Raw genomic sequence first — 21607 nt, 5'->3', positions numbered from 1 at the left:
GACAATAGGTTTCATCGCTAGTGCTCATCGTTTAGTAGGTCTTCCTCCATCAGGTATATCTAAAAATCCCCTCTTTCCTTGGCTTTGCTGGAACCTGTGGGTCTTTCACCAGCTTTTTTTAGTAGTATTCAACTTTAACCCATCCCACAACTATCGCAAAAAGCATACTAATAAAGTCGTGCCGACAATATCCTTTCAAACAATAAGTAATCGGTAAACCCTAGCTCAAGTGACGTGCATATCTTCTCACTCCACTGTCTTGGACTCTTGGTAAACTTTTATTTCAATCTACGATTCCTAAATGTTGTGTGTTTTTCTCCAGTGTTGCTTGGCGCTAAAGGAATAATTTTCGCCACGAATGAAACCAAAAGTTCTTGCATATTGACACTATTTGTAGTTTGATTCAGAAAATTAGTAGTAAAGGAGCCAAGCATGACAAAGATCAATACTTGTTGCGATAAGATACGCAAAACTACATATTATCATAAATTTGACAAGACGTTACAGACTGGCGCATCATAAATGTAACAGATCGTTGATTCACAAAGGATAGCCGAACAAGACATGAGGATCGAAACGATGCTCAAATGATTGATGAACCGTGGACATGAATGTTCTATTTTGTTTACTAATTAAAAGCTGTTGAACCCTACTGTGAAGAAACGATGCGTTTCAGACTATAGGGCTTAAGCTTATTTGTTGGGCTGGTGAATTAAATATAGGCCCAACGGAATAGAGCATAAAGGAGCCCAGTACCTGGTCACGGAGTGAGTCGTTTTGTTTGTTGGTCAACAGGTCAAAGATGCTTGAAGCTGGTGATAAGGTTTGTTACGGAAACAGCCAAAAAGCAAGGTGCTCAACGAGAATGAGTTGGACCTGATACAAAAGGAATAACGACGTTACTCAGGTGGGTGTGACGGTTGTATGAGTGACAAGCAGGAGAGAGAGTTAGAACTAGAGAGAGAGTAGAGAGAGAAAACTTATCTTCTCCATAGCTGATCTCACTCAAGGCTGTAATCTCTGTAGTATCTCTTCTCCTGGTTTCTTGTACTCGGAATACATATAGTGAAAGCTTTGAGAGCTGGCGTTAAGCTCTCCAAGACGTACCTCGGCCGGTATTTAGGCCTTGGGAACTTGTAAATCTCGTCTCTCTTTCTTTTCTTTTCTGCACAAGCCTGAAACACGAAACAGAGCATAAACGATTAGATCTCTAATAACTCATTCAAGTGAAGTAATCAGTGTGAGAATCGCTACAAGTGGTATCAGAGCTCAAGGTTGGAGCAGCGTAGGGACGTTTATTCTCGCGACTTACTGATTACCTGAAGGTTATCTAGTTTTTTTCAGATCAAGTAATGCTCGGCAGGTAAAGAATCTTTTACCTGGTTTCCGAGTCTGGATCTGTGGTGTTCTAGTCGTCTCCTAGTTTGTGTGGTCATCCGGTTTTATTTTGTGGTTGATCTGCTTGTTGTTGGTATTTTGTTTGTGGTTTGAGATCGGATCTGATCAAGCAAAATGGTGAAGCCGACACAGGGTAAATGGGAGGTTGAGAAATTTGATGGAGATGGAGATTTCTCGATCTGGAAGCATAGAATGCTTGCTCAGCTGGAGATTCTTGGCCTTGACTCGGTGTTAAGGACTGACGAAGATTCGTCATCATCGATATTACCAGATCCAAAGGATAAAGATGAGGATGCCAAGAAAGCTGATCCTAAAGCAGTAGAAAAGGATCGTCGGGTAAGAAATCTGTTAAGCATGAGCCTATCGGATATGGTATTGAGAAAAGTTGGACTAAAGCACAAAACGGCTCAGGCTATGTGAGACTCATTGGAATCTCAGTACCAAGATAAGTCTCTACCTAATAGATTCTACCTAAAGCAGAGATTCTATAGCTTCAGGATGGAGGAGGGAAAGAATCTAGACAAGAATATTGATACCTTTAACAAACTGGTCTCAGATCTGGCTAGTCTAGATGTTGAGTTGAGCGATGAAGACCAGGCCGTGATACTTCTAAACGGTTTGCCTTCACAGTTTGCTCAGCTGGTTCACACACTCAAGTACAGAGGTGGACAGCAAACTATAACTCTCAAGGAAGTCACAACAGCCGCCTATTCTCTGGAGACTGAGCTGAAGCAGAAAGGCAATTACCTGTCAAAAACAAGTAATGAAGGCCTGTACGTTCAGTCAAAACCACAGGCTGACAAGAAGAATAATGCTAAGAGTAAACAGCAAGACAAAGGGAAAGCTAAAGTCAAAAACAAGAAGGCTTGCTGGATTTGTGGAGCTGAAGGTCATTTCAAAAAAGACTGTCCAAAGAAGGGTCAAACGAGTAATTCTCAGGCAAATGTTGGACAAGTCCTGGTAGATGAACCATTAGTATTAACTGCTTCAGAAGTCCATACCAGGAATGAGTGGGTTCTTGATTCCGGCTGCTCGTATCACCTCACATATAGGAAGGATCTGTTGTTTGATGTTGAAGAAATTGATGGTGGTAAGATCATTGTGGGAAATGATACTTACTGTGTTGTTACGGCTATGGGGAGTATGAAAATAGTTAACTACAACGACACAGTTGTTGTATTAACAAAAGTGAGATTTTCAGCTACTGCAAAGAGGAATTTGATCTCACTAGGAAAACTTGAATCTCAGGGCTGTTGGTTTCAGTCTAAGAACTTTCGGCTACAAGTGTTCTATAAGGAGAAAGAAGTCATCGCAGGAAATTATCGAGATACTCTCTATATCCTTGATGGAAAACCAGTAAATGAGCAGGTTAATGCAGCATTCAAGTCGGATGATAAGACAATGCTATGGCATAGTAGAATGGGACATATGAGTGCAAGAGGCTTACAAGTTTTGGTCAAGAAAGAGCTATTGAAGTCAGAAGATGTTGGTGATCTAAAACAATGTGAGTATTGTGTTCTTGGTAAGTCTCATAAATTGTCTTATCAAAAGGGTAAACATATTTCAAAAGACAAATTGGAATATGTTCACTCATATTTGTGGGGTTCTCCAAATGTTACACCGAGTCTATCCAAATGCCAGTACCATATTTCTTTTATGGACGACTTCTCGAGAAAGGTTTGGCTCTATTTCCTCAGGACTAAGGATGAAGCATTCGGAAAGTTTGTGGAGTGGAAGGTGTTTGTTGAAAATCAAAGTGGCAAGAAACTTAAAGCCTTAAGGACCGATAATGGGTTAGAATATTGTAATAAGGCCTTTGATGATCATTGCAAGACTCATGGGATTCTGAGGCATAAGACTTGTCCATATACTCCACAACAGAATGGAGTTGCAGAAAGGTTCAATAGAACAATCCTAGAGAAAGCCAGAAGTCTACTAAGTGAGACTGGTTTGGGTGAAGCATTTTGGGCAGAAGCTGCATCCACGGTGGTTTATATGATCAACAGGTCTCCGTCTATACCTCTGCGCTTGGAAATTCCAGAACAGGTGTGGACCGGTGTGAAACCAAGTTATTCTCATATGAGGAGGTTTGGGTGTCTTGTATACTACCATGTTGATCAGGGTAAACTGAAGCCAAGGGCTAAAAAGGGTGTCTTCATGGGATATCCTCAAGGAGTCAAAGGTTATAGAATTTGGAGTTATGAAGACAGGAAATGTGTCATTAGTCGTGACGTTGTTTTCTGGGAAAACACTCTTTTCAAAGACATTGAGAAGAAGCATGATATTGCCGGTCAAGAAAGTAAACAGGCTGGAAAAGAAAATGTTACTTTCGAGACAATTGTAAGCAAAGAAAAGGATGAGACTCAAGAAGGGACTTCGGGTGAAGGTGGAGTTGTCTTAGAGTCGGAAGTCAGGGATGACTCAGAGGAAGATTCTGAGTCTGAGGATCTGTCATCTGGACTTGATGATTATCTCTTTGCTCGGGATAGAGTAAGAAGGGTTAACATTAAACCTCCAAGTAGGTTTGACGATGGAGACGTAGCTGCTTATACCCTAAGTGTAGCAGAAATGATGGAGATTGAAGAACCGAAGTCGTTTCAAGAAGCTATGAGAAGTAGAGACAAAGATAAGTGGCTGGGGGCAACTGATGAAGAAATGGATTCTTTACATAAGAACCATACATGGAAGCTTATTGATAGACCATTGGGACAGAGAACTATTGGTTGCAAGTGGGTTTTCAAACTTAAGCCTGGGATTCCAGGGTTGGAGGAACCAAGGTTCAAGGCAAGACTGGTTGCAAAGGGGTTTTCTCAGGTTGAAGGTATTGATTACAATGAAGTGTTTTCACCAGTGGTTAAACATACTACTATCAGGTTGGTTTTGTTGATGGTGGTTAATTTTGATCTTGAGTTAGAACAGCTTGACGTGAAAACTGCGTTCTACACGTAATCTTGATGAGAGGATTCTCATGGAACAACCGGAAGGATACTCTAAGGGAAACAAGGTTTGTCTACTACAGAGATCCCTGTATGGTCTTAAACAGTCTCCACGTCAATGGAATTTGAGGTTTGACAGATTTATGAAAGCACAGAAGTTTTCTAGAAGTCAGTTGGATACTTGTGTGTATTTCAAGGGCTATGGTAATGGTGAGTACGTGTATTTGCTGCTTTATGTTGATGACATGTTAGTTGTGGCTAAGAGTTTGAAGGAAGTTCAAAGAGTTAAAGATATGTTGAGCTGTGAATTTGAGATGAAGGACCTAGGACCAGCAAGAAGGATCCTAGGCATGGATATCATTAGAGACAGAGCCAAAGGTGTGTTATATTTGTCTCAGGAAGCTTATATTGAGAAGATCTGTAACGTCCCCGATCCGCAATAGGGTCGCCGGGACAGACCATGGCCGTGAAGTGGGGAATAGTGACCGAGAGTCTAAGGAAAATACGAGCCATGGTCCGGAATGAGGGTTAAGTCTAGTTAATGTGGGACTTAGCCAGGAAAAAGAGAGAAAGATAGCTCAGTAAGGAGGGCCGAGCTAAAAAGAGTTGGAAAGGTGAGCTAAGCTAGCTGGACCAGCTGCCGGGAAGCTCAGCTCAGCTGGATTAAGAGTAAGACAGTTGGTCTAGCTGAGAGGCCAGTGAACTAGCTGGACTGGGGTAGTTATGGGCGGTTATGGCCGAAGGGTTGAAAAGTCTAGCGTCCAATCAATGTACCTCTTCAGCCAAAAACTCGCACCTGTTCGCCCAAAGTGGTTACCGCAAGGGAAAGTCTATAAATAGACCCCTTGGGCCACATTTTCGGGCACGCACAAACTAAGGGACAAACTCTGCCCAAATTTCGAGTGACCGAGAGAACGAAGGCAGTGACCGAGAGTCCGGCAGAAGGGAAACCGCGCGGAGCGACTGGTTCGGGTCGCGGTAGGAAAGAAGGACGAGAGAGCGCGGTGCGGCAAGGGAAAAACGACTGTGAATCTCTAAGGTGCGTTCATAGATAGGAGCGTACGGTTAAGTTGTTATTTCAGCGCGCTATTCGGATGATCGGCCGAAGTATGGGCTAGGCCGAACGGATGGTTAGTGGCGGTGGAAGGAATAACGGATTCGACCGAAGATATGCGACGATCAGCCGAAGTATGGGCTAGGCCGATCCGACCATGTATCTCGGCCGAAATCTCAAAAGATCGCCGGCCATGGAATTAAGACTGGGCCGGTGATGGTACGCATAGAGTCGTGTTAGTTATTGACCGAATCCGGTTGGTGCGGCAGCCGAGTGGCTTGGGAGACAGAACGGTTCTTGCCAAACTCGGTCAGCCCAAGGTCGACCTATGAACCGGATTAGAAGTAGTCGCCGTGGGTTAGAAACAGGGTCGGGAATCATAAGCATGAAATGCATTCATGTGCATGAATGATACTTAATCAAAATTGCATAGACTTATACTATTGACCTTTCAGGAAAGGATGGTGATCCAGGAAGGGATTTGGCCTAGGCGCGCGGACCAGTTAGCCAAGCGGATGAGTGGTGTATTGAAACGGATGGATAGGATCATGTACTCTTATAATAGCTTATATGCAGACTCATAAGTTGTAATGAATCCTTTTAGTTATCAATAAAATATCCGTTTCTGTCTTCTAATAATACATATCGACTCTAAGAATACACATATCGAATATGACTTAAACAAAAGACTTGACCGTAAAATTGGACTGTTGGGGTCGGAGCCGTATAGCGGTCCGACCGGGAACAACCTCCGCGGGCTTAGAGTTCGGGATGGGGTGTTTCAAGATCCTAAAGTGTTTTAGTGTTAATGACTTAAAGACAGTTCAAACCCCTTTGGGATGTCATTTCAAGTTATCTAGCACTAGCACATAAGATAGAGCAGAGGCTGAGATGCAGATGAAGAAGGTACCTTATTCGTGCCGTCGGTAGTCTGATGTACGCCATGGTTGGCTCGCGTCCGGATATTGCTCCTGCTGTGGGAGTGGTCAGTAGGTTCATGAATGCACCTAACAAAGAGCACTGGAATGCGGTTAAATGGATTCTACGCTATTTGAAAGGTAGCTCGAACTACAGACTAACATTCACTAAGTCACAAGAGTTTGACATCAGGGGTTACTGCGACAGTGATTATGCTACTGACCTGGATCGTCGAAGGTCTGTTACTGGATATGCATTTCAGGTCGGAGGGAATACTGTGAGCTGGCGCTCAGGCCTACAACAGATCGTTGCTTTGTCAACAACGGAAGCTGAATTCATGGCATTAGCAGAAGCAACAAAGGAGTCATTATTGTTAAAGAGACTTACCAGTGAGTTGGGTTTTCCTCAGAAGATGGTTGAAATCTTTTGTGACTCACAGAGCGCGATTTGCTTAGCTAAGAATGCCGTCTTCCACGAGAGAACGAAGCACATCCAAACTCGCTACTACTTTATCAGAGATGTGATCGATGACGGTGATTTGGTGGTGTCAAAGATTGACACGAAGATAAATCCGGCGGATATTCTTACGAAGCCGGTACCAGTTGCGAAGTTCGAAGATGGAAGGAGTCATCTGAGGGTACTCAGAGACTGAATCTAGCTCGGAATCGAGTTAGATCTCCGACAAGGGAAAGTGTCGGAGGAAGAGTGAAGTGGGTCGGTCAAGATCTACTTTGGTGGTCTGAATCGTATCGAGGTGGAGAATGTGAAGAAACGATGCGTTTCAGGCTATAGGGTTTAAGCTTATTTGTTGGGCTGGTGAATTAAATATAGGCCCAACGGGATAGAGCTTAAAAGGAGCCCAGTACCTGGTCACGGAGTGAGTCGTTTTGTTTGTTGGTCAACAGGTCAAAGATGCTTGAAGCTGGTGATAAGGTTTGTTACGGAAACAGCCAAAAAGCAAGGTGCTCAACGAGAATGAGTTGGACCTGATACAAAAGGAATAACGACGTTACTCAGGTGGGTGTGACGGTTGTGTGAGTGACAAGCAGGAGAGAAAGTTAGAACTAGAGAGAGAGTAGAGAGAGAAAGTGTATCTTCTCCATAGCTGATCTCACTCAAGGTTGTAATCTCTATAGTATCTCTTCTCCTGGTTTCTTGTACTCGGAATACACATAGTAAAAGCTTTGAGAGCTGACGTTAAGCTCTCCAAGACGTACCTCGGCCGGTATTTAGGCCTTGCGAACTTGTAAATCTCGTCTCTCTTTCTTTTCTTTTCTGCACAAACCTGAAATACGAAACAGAGCATAAACGATTAGATCTCTAATAACTCATTCAAGTGAAGTAATCAGTGTGACACCTACAACTCACGTAAACTGAAAATAACCAAATGGAAGACTCGAATAAACCCTAACTTTATGAAGAAGATAATATCAAACATAAAACACTTGAAAACTCAATTGAAATAAGCTCATAGAGAACAAAAGCTAAAAAAAAATTAAACGTGACCCCATATCAAGATGCGGTGTATCATAAACCTTATCCACTAACCACTTGGTTTCCTCAAAAATTTCTTCCAATTAATCTGGAAAACAGTGATGAACAATATCAAAAGTTTCGACATACTAAATATGAGTGTTAATGGCAGAATGTACCCAAAAAAAAAAGAAACAAAGTCGATGGGTTTATTGAATTTGTCCATTACTAACGTTAAGTCTCTGTTACAGAGTTCAACATTCAAACTCACTGAATCCAAAAGGTGGCGCTCATGAGATCATACAACCGCTTGATGTGTCCACAAGAGTGGACCGAGACCATCTATCAAGAGATAGACTTGCCCCTAGGTACACTTGGTTAAGCAAGCCTTACTGTCCCAAATAACATTGGAGAGGAGTCTTGACATTATAATACTTTTCAAAATCACCCTTTTGTTTACCTCTTTCGCTGGTTAAGATTTGGCTTTTCCTCTTGAAATTTTGTAAGATAGCCTATTAGCATTAACTTATAGATTAATTTTTATTTTAGTCAACTCATAATACAGTTAATTAAAAAAATTTACAAAAAGAGAGCTCAGACAAAGGGCTATATCACATCCGAGATATCAGAGTAGTGCGAAGGACCCAACCATCGCTAAAGCCAAATCCTCACCGCTCGTTGCACCAGCCGGGAATCGAACCCGGGTCTGTACCGTGGCAGGGTACTATTCTACCACTAGACCACTGGTGCTTGTTGTTGAAGCTGTCCCCTTTTATATATATATATTAATATCAGGAGCGGACAATTTATTGATATGAGCTCAGCCCATTGATGTGAACTCGGCTCAGGATTAAAAGATTTGTTTTTGAATCAAAATTCCATTAATAGTGGCTCGATGACTTTTTTTTTTGTGGTTTTCTCTAGATTGTTTATGTTATTCATTCTTGAGGTTTTGAATTGAGGCAAAACTATGGGATTACCTTGATGCCTAAGCGACCTGGTGAAGCTGATTCAAGGACTTGCCAATGCCAACAGCACTTGGAGCCCAAAGCCACCTCAGAGTCTCCCTTTGAAAGTGTGGTATGAGTAAGAAATCAGAGATCAATGGAGGTTTACTGAGACATCTTAGGTGAAAATTTCTGAGTCTTAAAAATATGAGAATTCCTTGCTTGGCAAACAATAGACTTCACTCTTCAGCTTTCACAAGTAAAACTCAAAATCTTTGAAACCTATCGATTAAACAATCAGAAACAGAGCATCCTCTTATTGACTAATTAAGGTACCTCTCTTCTGAACTGCTTCAAGTTACTTCTGAAGTTCTAAACTGCTCCAAGTTCTATTTGTACCATTTTTGATCGTAACAGTTATCTTTGTAAGAGGTAAATCTAAAACCGTTCACTAAAAAAAAGAAAGAAAAAAGAGTTGCTCTATCGCAGAGACATGTGTGTCACATGATCATGGCTTGACCCACAGCAACGATATTGAATAGAGATTTAAGAAACTTTACAGAAAAAAAGAAGAAGCAGAGACTCATTAGTCATCACCAGTTATACAGAATCTAAAGAGAAAAACGAAATGGCAATAGAATCTACATCGATTCCTCAATCTCCAGAGTAAAGTTTTCTTAGTAATGTCGAATCAAGTAGCTTAATCCTGCAAATCACTTTACCTTGCATCCTCTTCCATTTGGATCCGGTTTGGCGAATTTAAACCTATCGCTTTCACAGAACTTGAAAACCCTCTTGAAACCAAGAATCTTGTTCTTCATCGAGATGATCACTTTATCACGTCTCATGATCCTCCAGCAACCACCATCGCATCCATCGGTTCTACCACAAATCTCTGTCCGGTTAACAAATCTCTCTCATCTTCTGGTATTCTTGGTCCATAGAGATCCCGTCTTCTTCGAGGACGTGGTCTTTTCCTCTTAGGGAGAAACGAGAAATGCTTGGCAAGCAAGGAACTAACCTTGCGTGAGGGCAAAATTTATTGTGTGTTATTGTGTGTTTAAATAATTTGAGTTTGAACTGTTTAAGTTTGAGTTTAAGTTATTGTGTCTTATGGTTGAGTTACAATTTTGAGATATATACTTTGTAAAATTTATAAATTAGAAGTTAACTCAACGTCATGGACAATCTCATATGTTAGAGGTTGAGTTAGGAGTTTTTTTCTTTTTCATTTTAAATACAATCCTACATTTTTGTTTTTCCTTGTATTTTTTTATTTTTTTGGGCTGAATACAATTATTTCAGAAGAAAAGGCTCGATGAAATGTATACCAGAATCTCCATACTTCCTATGCAAGAAGGTCCTAAGAACCTTTCAAAATGACAGAAAAGCAAAAATGTTAAGTTATGCGTCTTTGCAAGAAAATACTAACATTCGAATCAGTCATAGCACTAATCGTTTTCCTTCTCTCTATAACAAAAAACACAAAGAAGATCACATAGTTTCTCTGCAATCACAACCAATAATGAATGCAGTGACTCTTGTGAACTTTGTGTTGAGGCTCATGCCTCGAACAATCGTTTTCTCACATTGGTGCCAACCATACTACCTTTGCTGAACCAAACAGATCTTTACATTATCTTGGATTCAATATATGTATTATTTTTTTTTGGCAAGCAAGACATATTTTGGCCTTCTCAAGGTCCAAACCAATATATGAACTCGTTATACTCTTATCTTGAAAACTAAGTCTCATTAATCCTAAAATTTGGAGCTATAATTAAATGTTTTGCAAGAACACATAAATGCCGAAACAATAATCAAAATTTTCAGTAAATCCAGAGAAACATTCCCAATTAACCTTAGAGAGATTTCTTAAGTTATATAACCACACTTAGTTCAAGATAGTCTGAATGAGCTTGAACTTAAAAGGATACTGAACTCAAAACTGTAATGACAATCATCCCTAATTTGTGAAGTCGACATAAAAATGTATATACCTCAGCACAGATTCCTACAAAATCATCAATAGAGTCTCAACTCTTAAACTAAAAGGTCCTTCTTGGGTAAAACTTAAAGAGTTTCTTCATAAGAAGGTCCTTAGATTCCTCCATCTCATTAACAAAACCCATAAGTATGTTCAATTATCAGCAATTAAAAAAAAAAGCCCATATGAATTTCAAAATTCTAGAGAATAACAAAGCAACAAAACAAACTCTTAACATTTTCAGCAAATTTTTACACTCGGCTGCTCTGTAAACGAGGAAGAAAGCGAAAAGGAACTTAAACATTATGATTATGTTATTTTTAATGGAGATTAAGATTATGTGACAGGCTCGATCCAATTCCAGAAAGGATTTTTTTGTGACGATTAAAAAATTACAGGGTGAAAATGTAAGAAACCAAAAGTTATGAGGTGAAAAAAAAAAAAAAAGGAACCTGTCAGACAACCGTGCGACCACCCTGACTAGGTCAAGCCCAGACCAGGTAGCGATCCTCTACAGCGCAGAGACTCCGAAGAGAATCGTGGCCGTCAATCACACTCAGATCGCACGGTTTTGAATCATCAACCAGGATTGAGGGCCTGTCTCCTTAGAAATCAAGGATACAGAGGTACGAGCCTATAGAATTGATCCTGTTCAAGTAAGGTCGTGAACTAAGCTCCCCTCTCACATGTATATAAACAATACAGTTTATCTTTATTTAGCGATGTGGGACGAAATAAACAATTTCACATGTCCGATAGGACCGATACGCTGTCGTTTTCACAGCTCCATGTACTAATCCTGCATACGTCGTCGTTTAGAACCTCAATGCACTAAAACCTAATATGTCGTCGTTTGCTCACCTTTATGAACTAATAATCCCAAATAGACTGACGGAGGTTTCTTCTCTGAATCAGAAGAATCTTATTCGCCGCGATTAGAAGTTCTCCGTTAGATTTATTTATGAATCTGCCATGATTGCACTTCGAGATTCTGGGTTCTGATGGACCGTCTTTTACTCAGGTAAAGTTTTCAAATTTTGCGAATTTAAACAGGGAACTTGGTGAAGCACTTGTTGATTGTGAAGTGATGAGTTGATTTTGCTGCTTTTGTGAAAGATTTAGATTGTGAAGTTTTGAGAAATTTCTGGCTCAATGACTGTTTTTTATGGTTCTCACTAGATTTTTATGTTATTCATTCGAAGGTCTGAATTGAGGCAAAACAATGGGATAACTGGATTCATCTCAATACTTTCCGTATACATGCGTTGTTGGTGATTATGGTGATATAAATCTCTAGGAGTAAGTGATAAACACAAACCACACTTGTTCTGTCTGAGTTTATAGGCTACTTACCTTCTTGAATAAGTTTAAGGTTAATCCTTGGGCCGTTGATGCTGAAGATATATTCTGCCATTACCATTTTTTATTTTGAGAAGCAATTACCACATTAAAAAAAAACACTCACTTCATTAGTAAACATGATGTAGCATATTGGAACCGCAGATTTTCTCAGGATTTGGAGAGGGCATCTTGGGCTTAGGTTGGAGTATGGGTTTTAGTCTCAGAAGGCTGTACATTGAGAAAACCCTTAGTATTTCTTGATTACCAGACCTCGATATGTCTGTTGAAGTTATGTCAGCGTTAAAGACACCATATTTAGGTGAGAATCTTGGAATAGCGTCTTAACACGGATACTTCATAAGGCACGTTGCTGGTTTGTCTTAATTCTGATATTGCCCTAAAACTTTATGTTGCCAGAGAATAAAACTAAGAACACATTCGTTATAATGCAGGGGGGGATAAGTTTTCTGACGGAGAAACAAAGTGCTTATCCAATATTAGAAGCGAAAAAAAGTTCTTTGGTGTGGCATCGTCATAATGCAGACCCAGACTTTGGTTCTTGTCAAGCAAAGGAACTACCGAACCATCTAGAAACCGTTCTCCTGAATGAACCGGTTGTTGTCAACAGAGGCCACCAGATCGTTGATGTTAAGCCTCAGGTAATACGCTTTTTTCACCCCCATCTTTTGTTGATAAGCAATAAAGAACCCATAACACGATGGTAACACTCTACGCTGAAATCTCGCACATCTGATCAGGCAGACAAACACTGTTGACCACTTCTCAGCTGCTCAAATATGCTAAACTCCTTACTTGGCAAACAACAAGAGTTCACTCCTCAGCTCGCTGAAGTTAAACTCAAATCAGAAACAGAGCATCCTCATATCGACTAAAGTATCTCTCTTTGGCTTCTGAACTGCTCAATGCTTGGTTGCCTAACACTCACTCCCAAGGCGCATTTTTTACTGTTTGCTGTCATCTTCTTATTTACTCCTTGCAGAGAGCTCTGCTGAGAGTTTATTTGTACCGTTTTGATCGCAACATTGTAACCATTTTCAAGCTAAATCGAAAACCATTCACCAAAATAGAAAAACAGGGTTGCTCTTTCGTATACTTCTTTAACAAAGTGACCAATGTATGTTTTGACAAATTGCATGAGGTGTATTTCACCACCGCAGCCAAATCGAATAGAGAATTAAGAAAACTATACAAAAGCAAAAAGCAAAGACTTATCAGTCATCATCAACTTCAACAGAGTCTAAAGAAAAAAAACTATCTGCAATATGAGTTTGATCTACATGAAACCCAGAAACAAACATCGAATCCTCAATCTCCAGCGTAAAGATACTAAGTAACGTCGAACCATTGTAGTCTAGTGGGAGGAACCCTAGGATCATCCAAGCATCATCTTCTTAGGGAGAAACGAGAAATGCTTGGCAAGCAAGGCACTAACCTTAGGTAGGTGCAGAAGCTCAATCGTGCACATCACTTGATCTTGCTTACGTTTATCGAAGAGCCTAAACTCTTCCATTACCCAAATCCTCTCTTCTGATCGGTTCATCTCCTTGTCACAGAACTTAAGAATCCTCTTGAACCCTAGAATCTTCCCGGTCTCCTCAGATTTGATCAGCTTATCACGACCTATGATCCTCCAGCAACCCGCTCCGCATCCGTCATCGGTTCTACCACTAGCCTCGGTTCGGGATTTGACGAACACCATGTAGTTAGGGTTTGGAGTATTGTTGAAGGTAGTCCATGAATTCAGGTCGTACACGTACTCGTGAGGCCAAGAGTCATTGATCATCATATTCAGATGATGTGAGATCACTCTCTCGTCTGTTGCTGGGATTCGTTCATCATCATCTTCTGAAGATGATATATAGTACTCTACTTTCATGCCTTGTTCTTCTGCTTGTTCGATTTGGTCATCATCATCTTCGAATGATACAGAGTTTTCTCCCATGCCTTCGGATGATACAGAGTTTTCTCCCATGCCTTCGGATGATACAGAGTGATCTCCCATGCCTTCTTCTTTAAGTGATGAAATTCGATTGATCGGATTGAAGAGGAAGAAGAAGAAGATTTCGTAGTGTTGAAATGAATATCGGATCTGTAGAGTGAGAAACAAAGAAGTAAGTTGTTTCTTGGAGATGAAGCAAATAAGAAGACGACGACGAAGAAGAGAGATGCTTTCAGTTAGTTGTTACCGTTCTCTCTCTTTATTCCCGTAACTACCCTCTTCTTCCACAAATATTTACTGTTGTAACTTGTGCCGAATTTCAATTAAGGACCTAAGGTCTAAAACTTTTTTTTTTTGTGAACAAAATTTTAAAAGTATAAAACTTACACTGAGTTTTCTACATGGAATCCTCAACCTCCAGAGTAAAGTTTTCTTAGTAATGTCGAATCAAGTAGCTTAATCCTGCAAATCACTTTACCTTGCATCCTCTTCTTAGCAACCCTATACCCTTCCATTATCCAAGTATTTTTAAAAACCGGTTTGACGAATTTATACGTATCGCTTTCACAGAACTTGAAAACCCTCTTGAAACAAAGAATCTTGTTCTTCTTCGAGATGATCACCATCGGTTCTACCACAGTTCTCTATCCGGTTAACGAAGAAGAAGCTTCCCTTGTGTAGTTGGTAAGAGCTTTGACGAGGATGCACAAGCCTCCACGGCACGAAGAAATCGCTAAGCCAATCGTTTCGGTTATCAAGGAAAGAGAAATGCTTGGCTAGCAAGGAACTAACTTTGCGTGAGGGCAAAAGCCGAATCTTGCATATCACTTGATTTTGCTTCCGTTTAATGACGAGCCTATACTCTTCCATTACCCAAATCCTCTTTTCTGATCTGTTCTTCTCCTTTTCACAGAACTTAAGAATCTTCTTGAACCCTAGAAACTTCCCTGTCTCCTCAGACTTGATAACTTTATCACGACCTATGATCCTCCAGCAACCTGATCCACATCCGTCATCGGTTCTACCACAAGCCTCGGTTCGGGTTTGGACGAAAATCAAGTAGTTAGGGCTCTGAGCATTGAAGAAAATCCATGGATTCCGGTTGTACACGTGCCCGTATACGTCTCGGAAAAAGTGGCTAGGCCAAGATTTTCCATTGTTGATCATCATATTCAGATAATATGAGATGATTACCTCGTCTGCTGGTTCGATTCGTTGGTCATCATCGTCTACAGATAATACAGAGTGATCTTCTTCCATGCCTTCTGCTTAAGTAATGAAACTCTATTGATCGGACTGAAGAAGAATAAGAAGAAAAAGAAGAAGAGGATTTCGCAGTGATGAAATGAATATTTAGAGAGAAACAAAGAAGTAAGTTGTTTCTTGGAGATCAAGCGAATAAGAAAAGAGATGCTTTATAGTTAGTTGTTACTTGTTACTGTTCTCTCTCTTCTATTCCCGTATTTGCCCTCCTCTACCACGAATATTTACTGTTGTGCCAGTTTCTATTTAGTACTAGAAATCTTGTTTTTTGGAACAAATATTTAGTATAAAACTTACACTGAGATTTCTATAAACTTGCTTTCTCTCTTTTTTCTTAGTCATAAAATTTGCTTTACTGTATGTCTAGGCTTTGATTTCTGACATGAGCTATATTTGCATTAGTTTGAGTTATATAGGTGTAATTCATTGAATAATCAAAAATGTTACCAATAATGAATTAGTTTAAAAATTTTGAGTTTGAACTTTTTAAGTTTGAGTTTAAGTTGTTGTGTGTTATGTTTGAGTTACAATTTTGAGTTATATCTTTTGTAAAATTTATATATAGAAGTTAACTCAAAACATCATGGACATTCTCACATGTTAGAGGTTGAGTTAGGATTTTTTTTTTTTTTTTTTTTTTTTTTTTTTTCATTTTAAATACTATCCTACATTTTTGTTTGCCTTGTACTTTTTTGACTGAATACAATTATTTCAGAAGAAAAGGCTCGATGAAGTGTACCAGGATCTCCATACTTAATGTGTAAGAATGTCCTAAGAATCTGTCAGGAAATCAGGCAATGACACAAAGCAAAAATGTTAAGTTATGTGTCCTTTTTATTTTTTTAAAAGGATAAATTATGTGTCTTTCCAAGAAAATACATCATTTGAATCAGTCATTGCACTAATCGTTTTCCTTCTCTCTATAACAAGAAACACAAAGAACATCACATAGCTTCTCTGCACAACCCATAATTAATAAATGCGGTGGCTCTTGTGAACTTTTTGTTGAGGCTCATGCCTGGAACGCTCGTTTTCTCAGATTTGTGCCAATCATACTACCTTTGGTGAACCAATTACAGATATTTAAATTATCTTGGTTTCAAGATACGTCTCTTTTTTCCAAGCAAGACATATTCTCAAGGTCCAAACAGATCAACTCTTTATACTCTAAACTCGAAATCTGAGTCTCATAATCCTCTCAAATTTAGAGCTATAATTAAATGTTTGGCAAGAACACATAAACATCAAACCAATAATCAAATTGTTCAGTAATTCCAGAGAAAACATTCCCAATTAGCCTTGTAGAGGTTGCATAGTCGCTGAAACTAACCATTTAGATCATTATAGTCCAAGATAGTCTGAATGAGTTTGAAAGTGAGAGGATAATGAACTCAGAACAGTATTGACAATCATCTCAAAACTGTATTGACAATCATCAATAGTCTCAACTCTCAAACTAAAGGTCCTTCTTGGGTAAAACTTAAAAGCTTCTTCATAACAAGGTCCTTAGATTTCTCCCTCTCCATAACAAAACCCATAAGTATGTTCAAGTATCAAAATTAAAAAAAAAAAAAAACCCCATCTAAATTTCAAATTTGAGAGAGTAACAAAGCAACAAAACGAAACTCTCAGCAAATTTGCACACTCGACTGCTCTGTAAACGAGGAAGAAAGCGAAATGTAACTTAATTCTTTTTAAAAAGGTGATTTGCATAAATAATACCTTTTACACTGACAGTTAGATAAATAATATACAAGAACAGTTAATTAGTTAAATAGCAGTAGTCAACCGTCTAGAAGTTGGGGAAAATATAAAAAACCCCTTGCTTCCTTATCCAAAACAATGCTTTTTCCTGACATGAAAATGACGTCTACTTTTTGTAAAGTTGAAGATGCTACCATCAAATTTAGAACGGTAGCAGTGGCTACTTTTATGCATCGATTAGAGTGTATACGATTATGATTAAAATATAATCCAAGAGAAAAAAACTAAGGGAAAAAGCTGGAGGATTGACTATGAATGAGAAAAGCTAGAGGATCGTCTAGTACTGGGTTCAATATCCCTTACAGTAGTCGATTATCGTTAAAATATAGTTAACTACATACTGAACTGAGAATTGTAATATATATGTAAAATATGTAAACATAATGTATTACAATAAAAAAATCTGGATTCTGGTCTTACATAAATAGACGATTATAAAAAGTCGATACATACATGTTCTTAAGCGACTTCATAATTGGGATCGGAGAGGCCAACATTCACATTGGTAACCTGAACGATCAAAAGAAATAGGAGACATAACCGAATACATATATCAATTAGATAGACAACTATTAAAAGCTGGATACAAACCTGTCTTCAGTCTATCTAACCTGTCTTTAGTCTATCTCAGAATTTGGGTCTGGGATGTTTACATTATCCTCGTTTGTCTGAACACACACTATAAAATAGAAAACATAGTCGAGTACATATATCAACTACATAGACAACTATTAATAGCTAAATATGAACCTGTATTTTATGAATTTTGGAATTCGGGTCTGGGATGTCTGTATTTTTGAGGGCGGGCTAAACAGTAACACAAGATAAGTAAAAATAATCGATTATAAAATAGTGTACTACAATAAGAGACACTCGATTACAGGTCTTACATAAATAGACGATTATTAAAAGTCGATTACATACCAGTTCTTTAGCTACTTCATAATTGGGATCGGGGAGACCAACATTCACATCTGTAGTCTGAACGATCAAAAGAATAAGAGACATAGTCAAATACATATATCAATTAGATAAACAACTATTAATATATGGTTACAAACCTGTCTTTTGTCTATCTCGGAATTCGGGTTTGGGATGTCTGCATTATCCTTGGTTGTCAACAAACACAATAAAATAGAAAAGATAGTCGCGTACATATATCAACTACATAGACAACTATTAATAACTAAATACGAACCTGTATTTTATCAATCTCGGAATTTGGGTCTGGGATATTTGCATTTTCGAGGGTGGACTAAACAGTAACACAAGATAAGTGAAAATAATTGATTATAAAATAGGCCGCTACTAATAGGTGAATACGAACTTGATCTTTAGCGGGCTCGACATTCAGATCTGGGAGGTCTGAAATCTCCTCGGTTGACATTAACACATCACCCATGAAATAAATTGACTATATAGTAGATGTCTACTAGTAGATGGTTATGAACATTGACCTTTCCAGACTCCGAATTCGGTTCTGGGAGGTCTGCAATATATTCGGTAACATGTAAAGTAATCTGACATGAATAAAAATATAAGACTACAACATATTTGATTTCAATTATATGAATACGAACTTGATCAAAGGAGAAATCGCTATGTTAGTGTTTTTGAAGGAGGCTAGTGTGAACAATAGAATAAGAGGTATTTCTGACTTTCTGAGTAAGGATATCTCTTAATAGTAATTCCAAGTAGTCAGTTACACAAAAATACCAACTACTATTGAAAATTAAATTGAAACATAATCTAATAAATAGTTGGCTACAAATTCAAAATCGAATGTTCATAATAGTAGTTGACTGCAAAATATGTAAAAGGTTCATAATTATAATGTAAATCATAGACATCTACCCATATGTATTCTACTAAAACAAGAGACAACAACTAAATATAAAAGAACTGGTTTAACATGCTTTTTCCAGATAACAACCAAAAGAAATAGCATCGGCCACCCATTCTCTCCTTAGCCTTACAAAGACATCAAGCAGTACATCCCGAATCTGGAGAAACACATTATTTGCTGAGACGTTGAGATGTTCAGAAGTGGATGTGTCTTTTGTTGGAAGGTTGTCCATTCTGATAAATAAATCTAAAGTAGACAACTATTAGTAGAAAGTTGTTCATTCTGATAAATAAATATAAAGTAGACAACTATTAGTAGACAATAAATAACATATGATCTGCATCTTGGTTTCGCTTTTGTAGTTGATTAGCAATGTTAACATAAATAGACAGATATGACACTACTTTGTAATGGACGGATATGAAAAAAATGCAGATTTAACACTACTATATGATTGTAGTTGACCACAATATATTTGAAAACGTAAATCAGAGAAAACACATCTGTAAATCAGATCTAAGCGGCTGAAAAAAAATAAAGTAGATAATTATTAATAGACAACAACTAACATCTAAGTTGACCACAATATATTTAGAAGCACATGATTCACCGAGACACATAGAGCTTCAGTAGGGGATGCGTCTGTACCTAAAGGAATGTTGGCCATTCTGAAAACTAAATGAAAAGTAGACAACTATTAATAGACAAATAATGACACAGAGATCTGTTCCTGAATTGTTCCCTAGACCCTACATGTATCAAGTTAAGAACTACTTATATGCAAACAAGTTGACTATACTTAGCTGTCTAATAAGTAGACAACTATTTTATAACAATATACCCATTAGTGTGTTTACCTTAACAAAAGAAGTTGACTATATAATAGAAGCTATTGTATTGGACTTCAGCAATACTAGAAGGCGACTATTTAATTACAATATAACAAGTAATTGTGGCTCGGAAGTTTTGTAAATCTGGATTTGGATTTTATCTAATTAACTAACTAAAAAATTAAAAACGACAAATTCTGGTGAAGAGGTATGAGATTTTAGGCACAGCTGAAAAAAAGAAAAGAAAAGACGAAGACTATGGGTCTTCTACGGAAATCAAATGTAAGAGGATTGAGGATTTCAGATGAAAACAAACATCAGTTCTACTACATAACTAAAAAATGTGAAAGAATTAGTAGATTAGAGAACCTGCGTTCAGACACCAAAGGAGAAGATGCGAAGATGTTGAGGATTGGAGGACAGCTGCTCGACAAAGAAGATAGTAAGAATTCACGTTCGACTGGTAGCAAAGATTGGGAATGATTCTCCGGCGAAGTGGATTCAGGATTAAAAACGTTGTTTCGATACATGTCGTCAAAGTGAAAAATGGTTCTGTAGACGGAAGAAAGAGGATATAAGAAAAGGATTTGGAAATTAAGAATTTGATTTCAGATTTTGAAATCCTGTGTATGAAAGGAAGAAATAATTTTTAATTTAAAAAGAAAATGACGAAACAAAAAGATAAAATTGTGTCAGACGTGCAAAGTTTTTATTGTTATGATGCAATTTTTATGACATGAGATTGGAAGCTGGGAATGAACAGTGTCTTTGCACAAGAGTTAAAAAATTACTTTTTATTCTTACAAATTTTTTTCTACAGACTATTATTCATTACAATTTCCTTTTTTTTTTTAAAAAAAAAAGATTATGGGATTGACACGATCCAACTGCAGAAGGGGTTTTTCGTTACCATTAAAAAGTTCAAGGTGAAAATGGAAGAAACAAAAAGTTAAGAGGCAAGAATAAAAAAAAAATTTTAACAGAGGTACGAGTTTATAGCTTAGATCCTGTTCAAGTAAGGTCATGAACTCAGCTTTCCTCTCACACGTTTATAAACACCACGTTCTATCTTTATTTTACCAATGTGGGACGCAATAAACAACTTCACTGTCGTTTTCATAGCTCCATCTACTAATCTAAAACCTAATACGCTGTCGTTTGCTCACCTCTATCAACTAATCCCAAATAGACTGACACATGTTTTCTTCCCTGAATCAGAAGAATCTTATTCGCCGCAATTCGGAGTTTTCCGGTAGATTTATTTGTGAATTAGACGTGATTGCACTTCGAGATTCTGGGTTCTGATAGACCGTCTTTTACTCAGGTAAAGTTTTCAAATTTTGCGAATTTAACAGCGAACTTGGAAAAGCACTTGTGTTGATTGTGAAATGATAAGTTGAGTTTGCTGGTTTTGTGAACGATTCGGGATGGTGAAGTTTTGGGAAATTTCTGGTTCGTTGACTGTTTAGATGGTTTTCTCTAGAATTTTTTTTTTTATCTTATTCATTCGTATACATGCGTTGTTGGTGATATAAATCTCTAGGAGTAAGTGATAAACACAAACCACACTTGTTCTGTCAGAGTTCATTGCTTGCTAACCTTCTTGAAGAGGATTAAGGTTAATCCTTGGGACGTTGATGCTGTAGATATATATTCTGCCATTACCATGTTTGATTTTGAGAAGCAATTACAACATTTAAAAAACACTGTAACTTCATTAGTAAACATGATGTAGCATATTGGATCCGCAGATTTTTTCAGGATGTGGATAGGGCATCTCGTGTTTAGGTTGGAGTATGGGTTTTAGGCTCCTCGCCCTCTCCATTAGTCTCAGAAGGCTGTACATTGAGAAAACTGTTAGTGCTTTCTCAAAATCCGAGCAACAGTGTT

The 21607-nt window shown here is 38.3% G+C and overlaps 2 protein-coding genes, 1 long non-coding RNA gene and 3 other non-coding genes across 8 annotated transcripts; 1 reads left to right on the top strand and 5 right to left on the bottom strand.

Moving 5' to 3' along the window:
* Window positions 1–8369: 8369 nt before the first annotated feature.
* Window positions 8370–8456, bottom strand: LOC112082483. The gene has a single exon (XR_002897161.1). It is a non-coding gene; the product is annotated as a small nucleolar RNA snoR114 (small nucleolar RNA).
* A 2-nt stretch (window positions 8457–8458) lies between these two features.
* On the bottom strand, window positions 8459–8529 carry TRNAG-GCC. Its single transcript has one exon. It is a non-coding gene; the product is annotated as a tRNA-Gly (tRNA).
* A 2633-nt stretch (window positions 8530–11162) lies between these two features.
* Window positions 11163–11379, bottom strand: LOC112082505. The gene has a single exon (XR_002897183.1). It is a non-coding gene; the product is annotated as a small nucleolar RNA U3 (small nucleolar RNA).
* A 199-nt stretch (window positions 11380–11578) lies between these two features.
* Window positions 11579–13123, top strand: LOC112089287. Of its 3 annotated transcripts, none has more exons than XR_002900933.1 (5): window positions 11579–11734; window positions 11916–12012; window positions 12217–12373; window positions 12507–12713; window positions 12813–13123. It is a non-coding gene; the product is annotated as an uncharacterized LOC112089287 (long non-coding RNA). The 3 variants fall into 3 exon arrangements; XR_002900934.1 differs by having other exon boundaries at window positions 11585–11734; window positions 12201–12373; XR_002900935.1 differs by lacking the exon at window positions 12217–12373 and having other exon boundaries at window positions 11585–11734.
* Window positions 13124–13447: 324 nt separating this feature from the next.
* On the bottom strand, window positions 13448–14077 carry LOC18009593 (protein CUP-SHAPED COTYLEDON 2). Its single transcript, XM_024157983.1, has one exon. It carries the CDS (start codon window positions 14075–14077, stop codon window positions 13448–13450), a length of 630 nt encoding a protein of 209 aa, XP_024013751.1.
* Window positions 14078–14578: 501 nt separating this feature from the next.
* Window positions 14579–15274, bottom strand: LOC112087871 (protein CUP-SHAPED COTYLEDON 1-like). The gene has a single exon (XM_024157979.1). It carries the CDS (start codon window positions 15272–15274, stop codon window positions 14579–14581), a length of 696 nt encoding a protein of 231 aa, XP_024013747.1.
* Window positions 15275–21607: the final 6333 nt, after the last annotated feature.

The sequence above is a fragment of the Eutrema salsugineum genome, unplaced genomic scaffold (genome assembly GCF_000478725.1).
Source record: "Eutrema salsugineum unplaced genomic scaffold, Eutsalg1_0 scaffold_8, whole genome shotgun sequence".
In the NCBI taxonomy this organism is placed as follows: Eukaryota; Viridiplantae; Streptophyta; class Magnoliopsida; order Brassicales; family Brassicaceae; genus Eutrema; species Eutrema salsugineum.
Note: the sequence above shows the minus strand (reverse complement) of the source record. Positions and strands in the feature narration are given on the sequence as shown.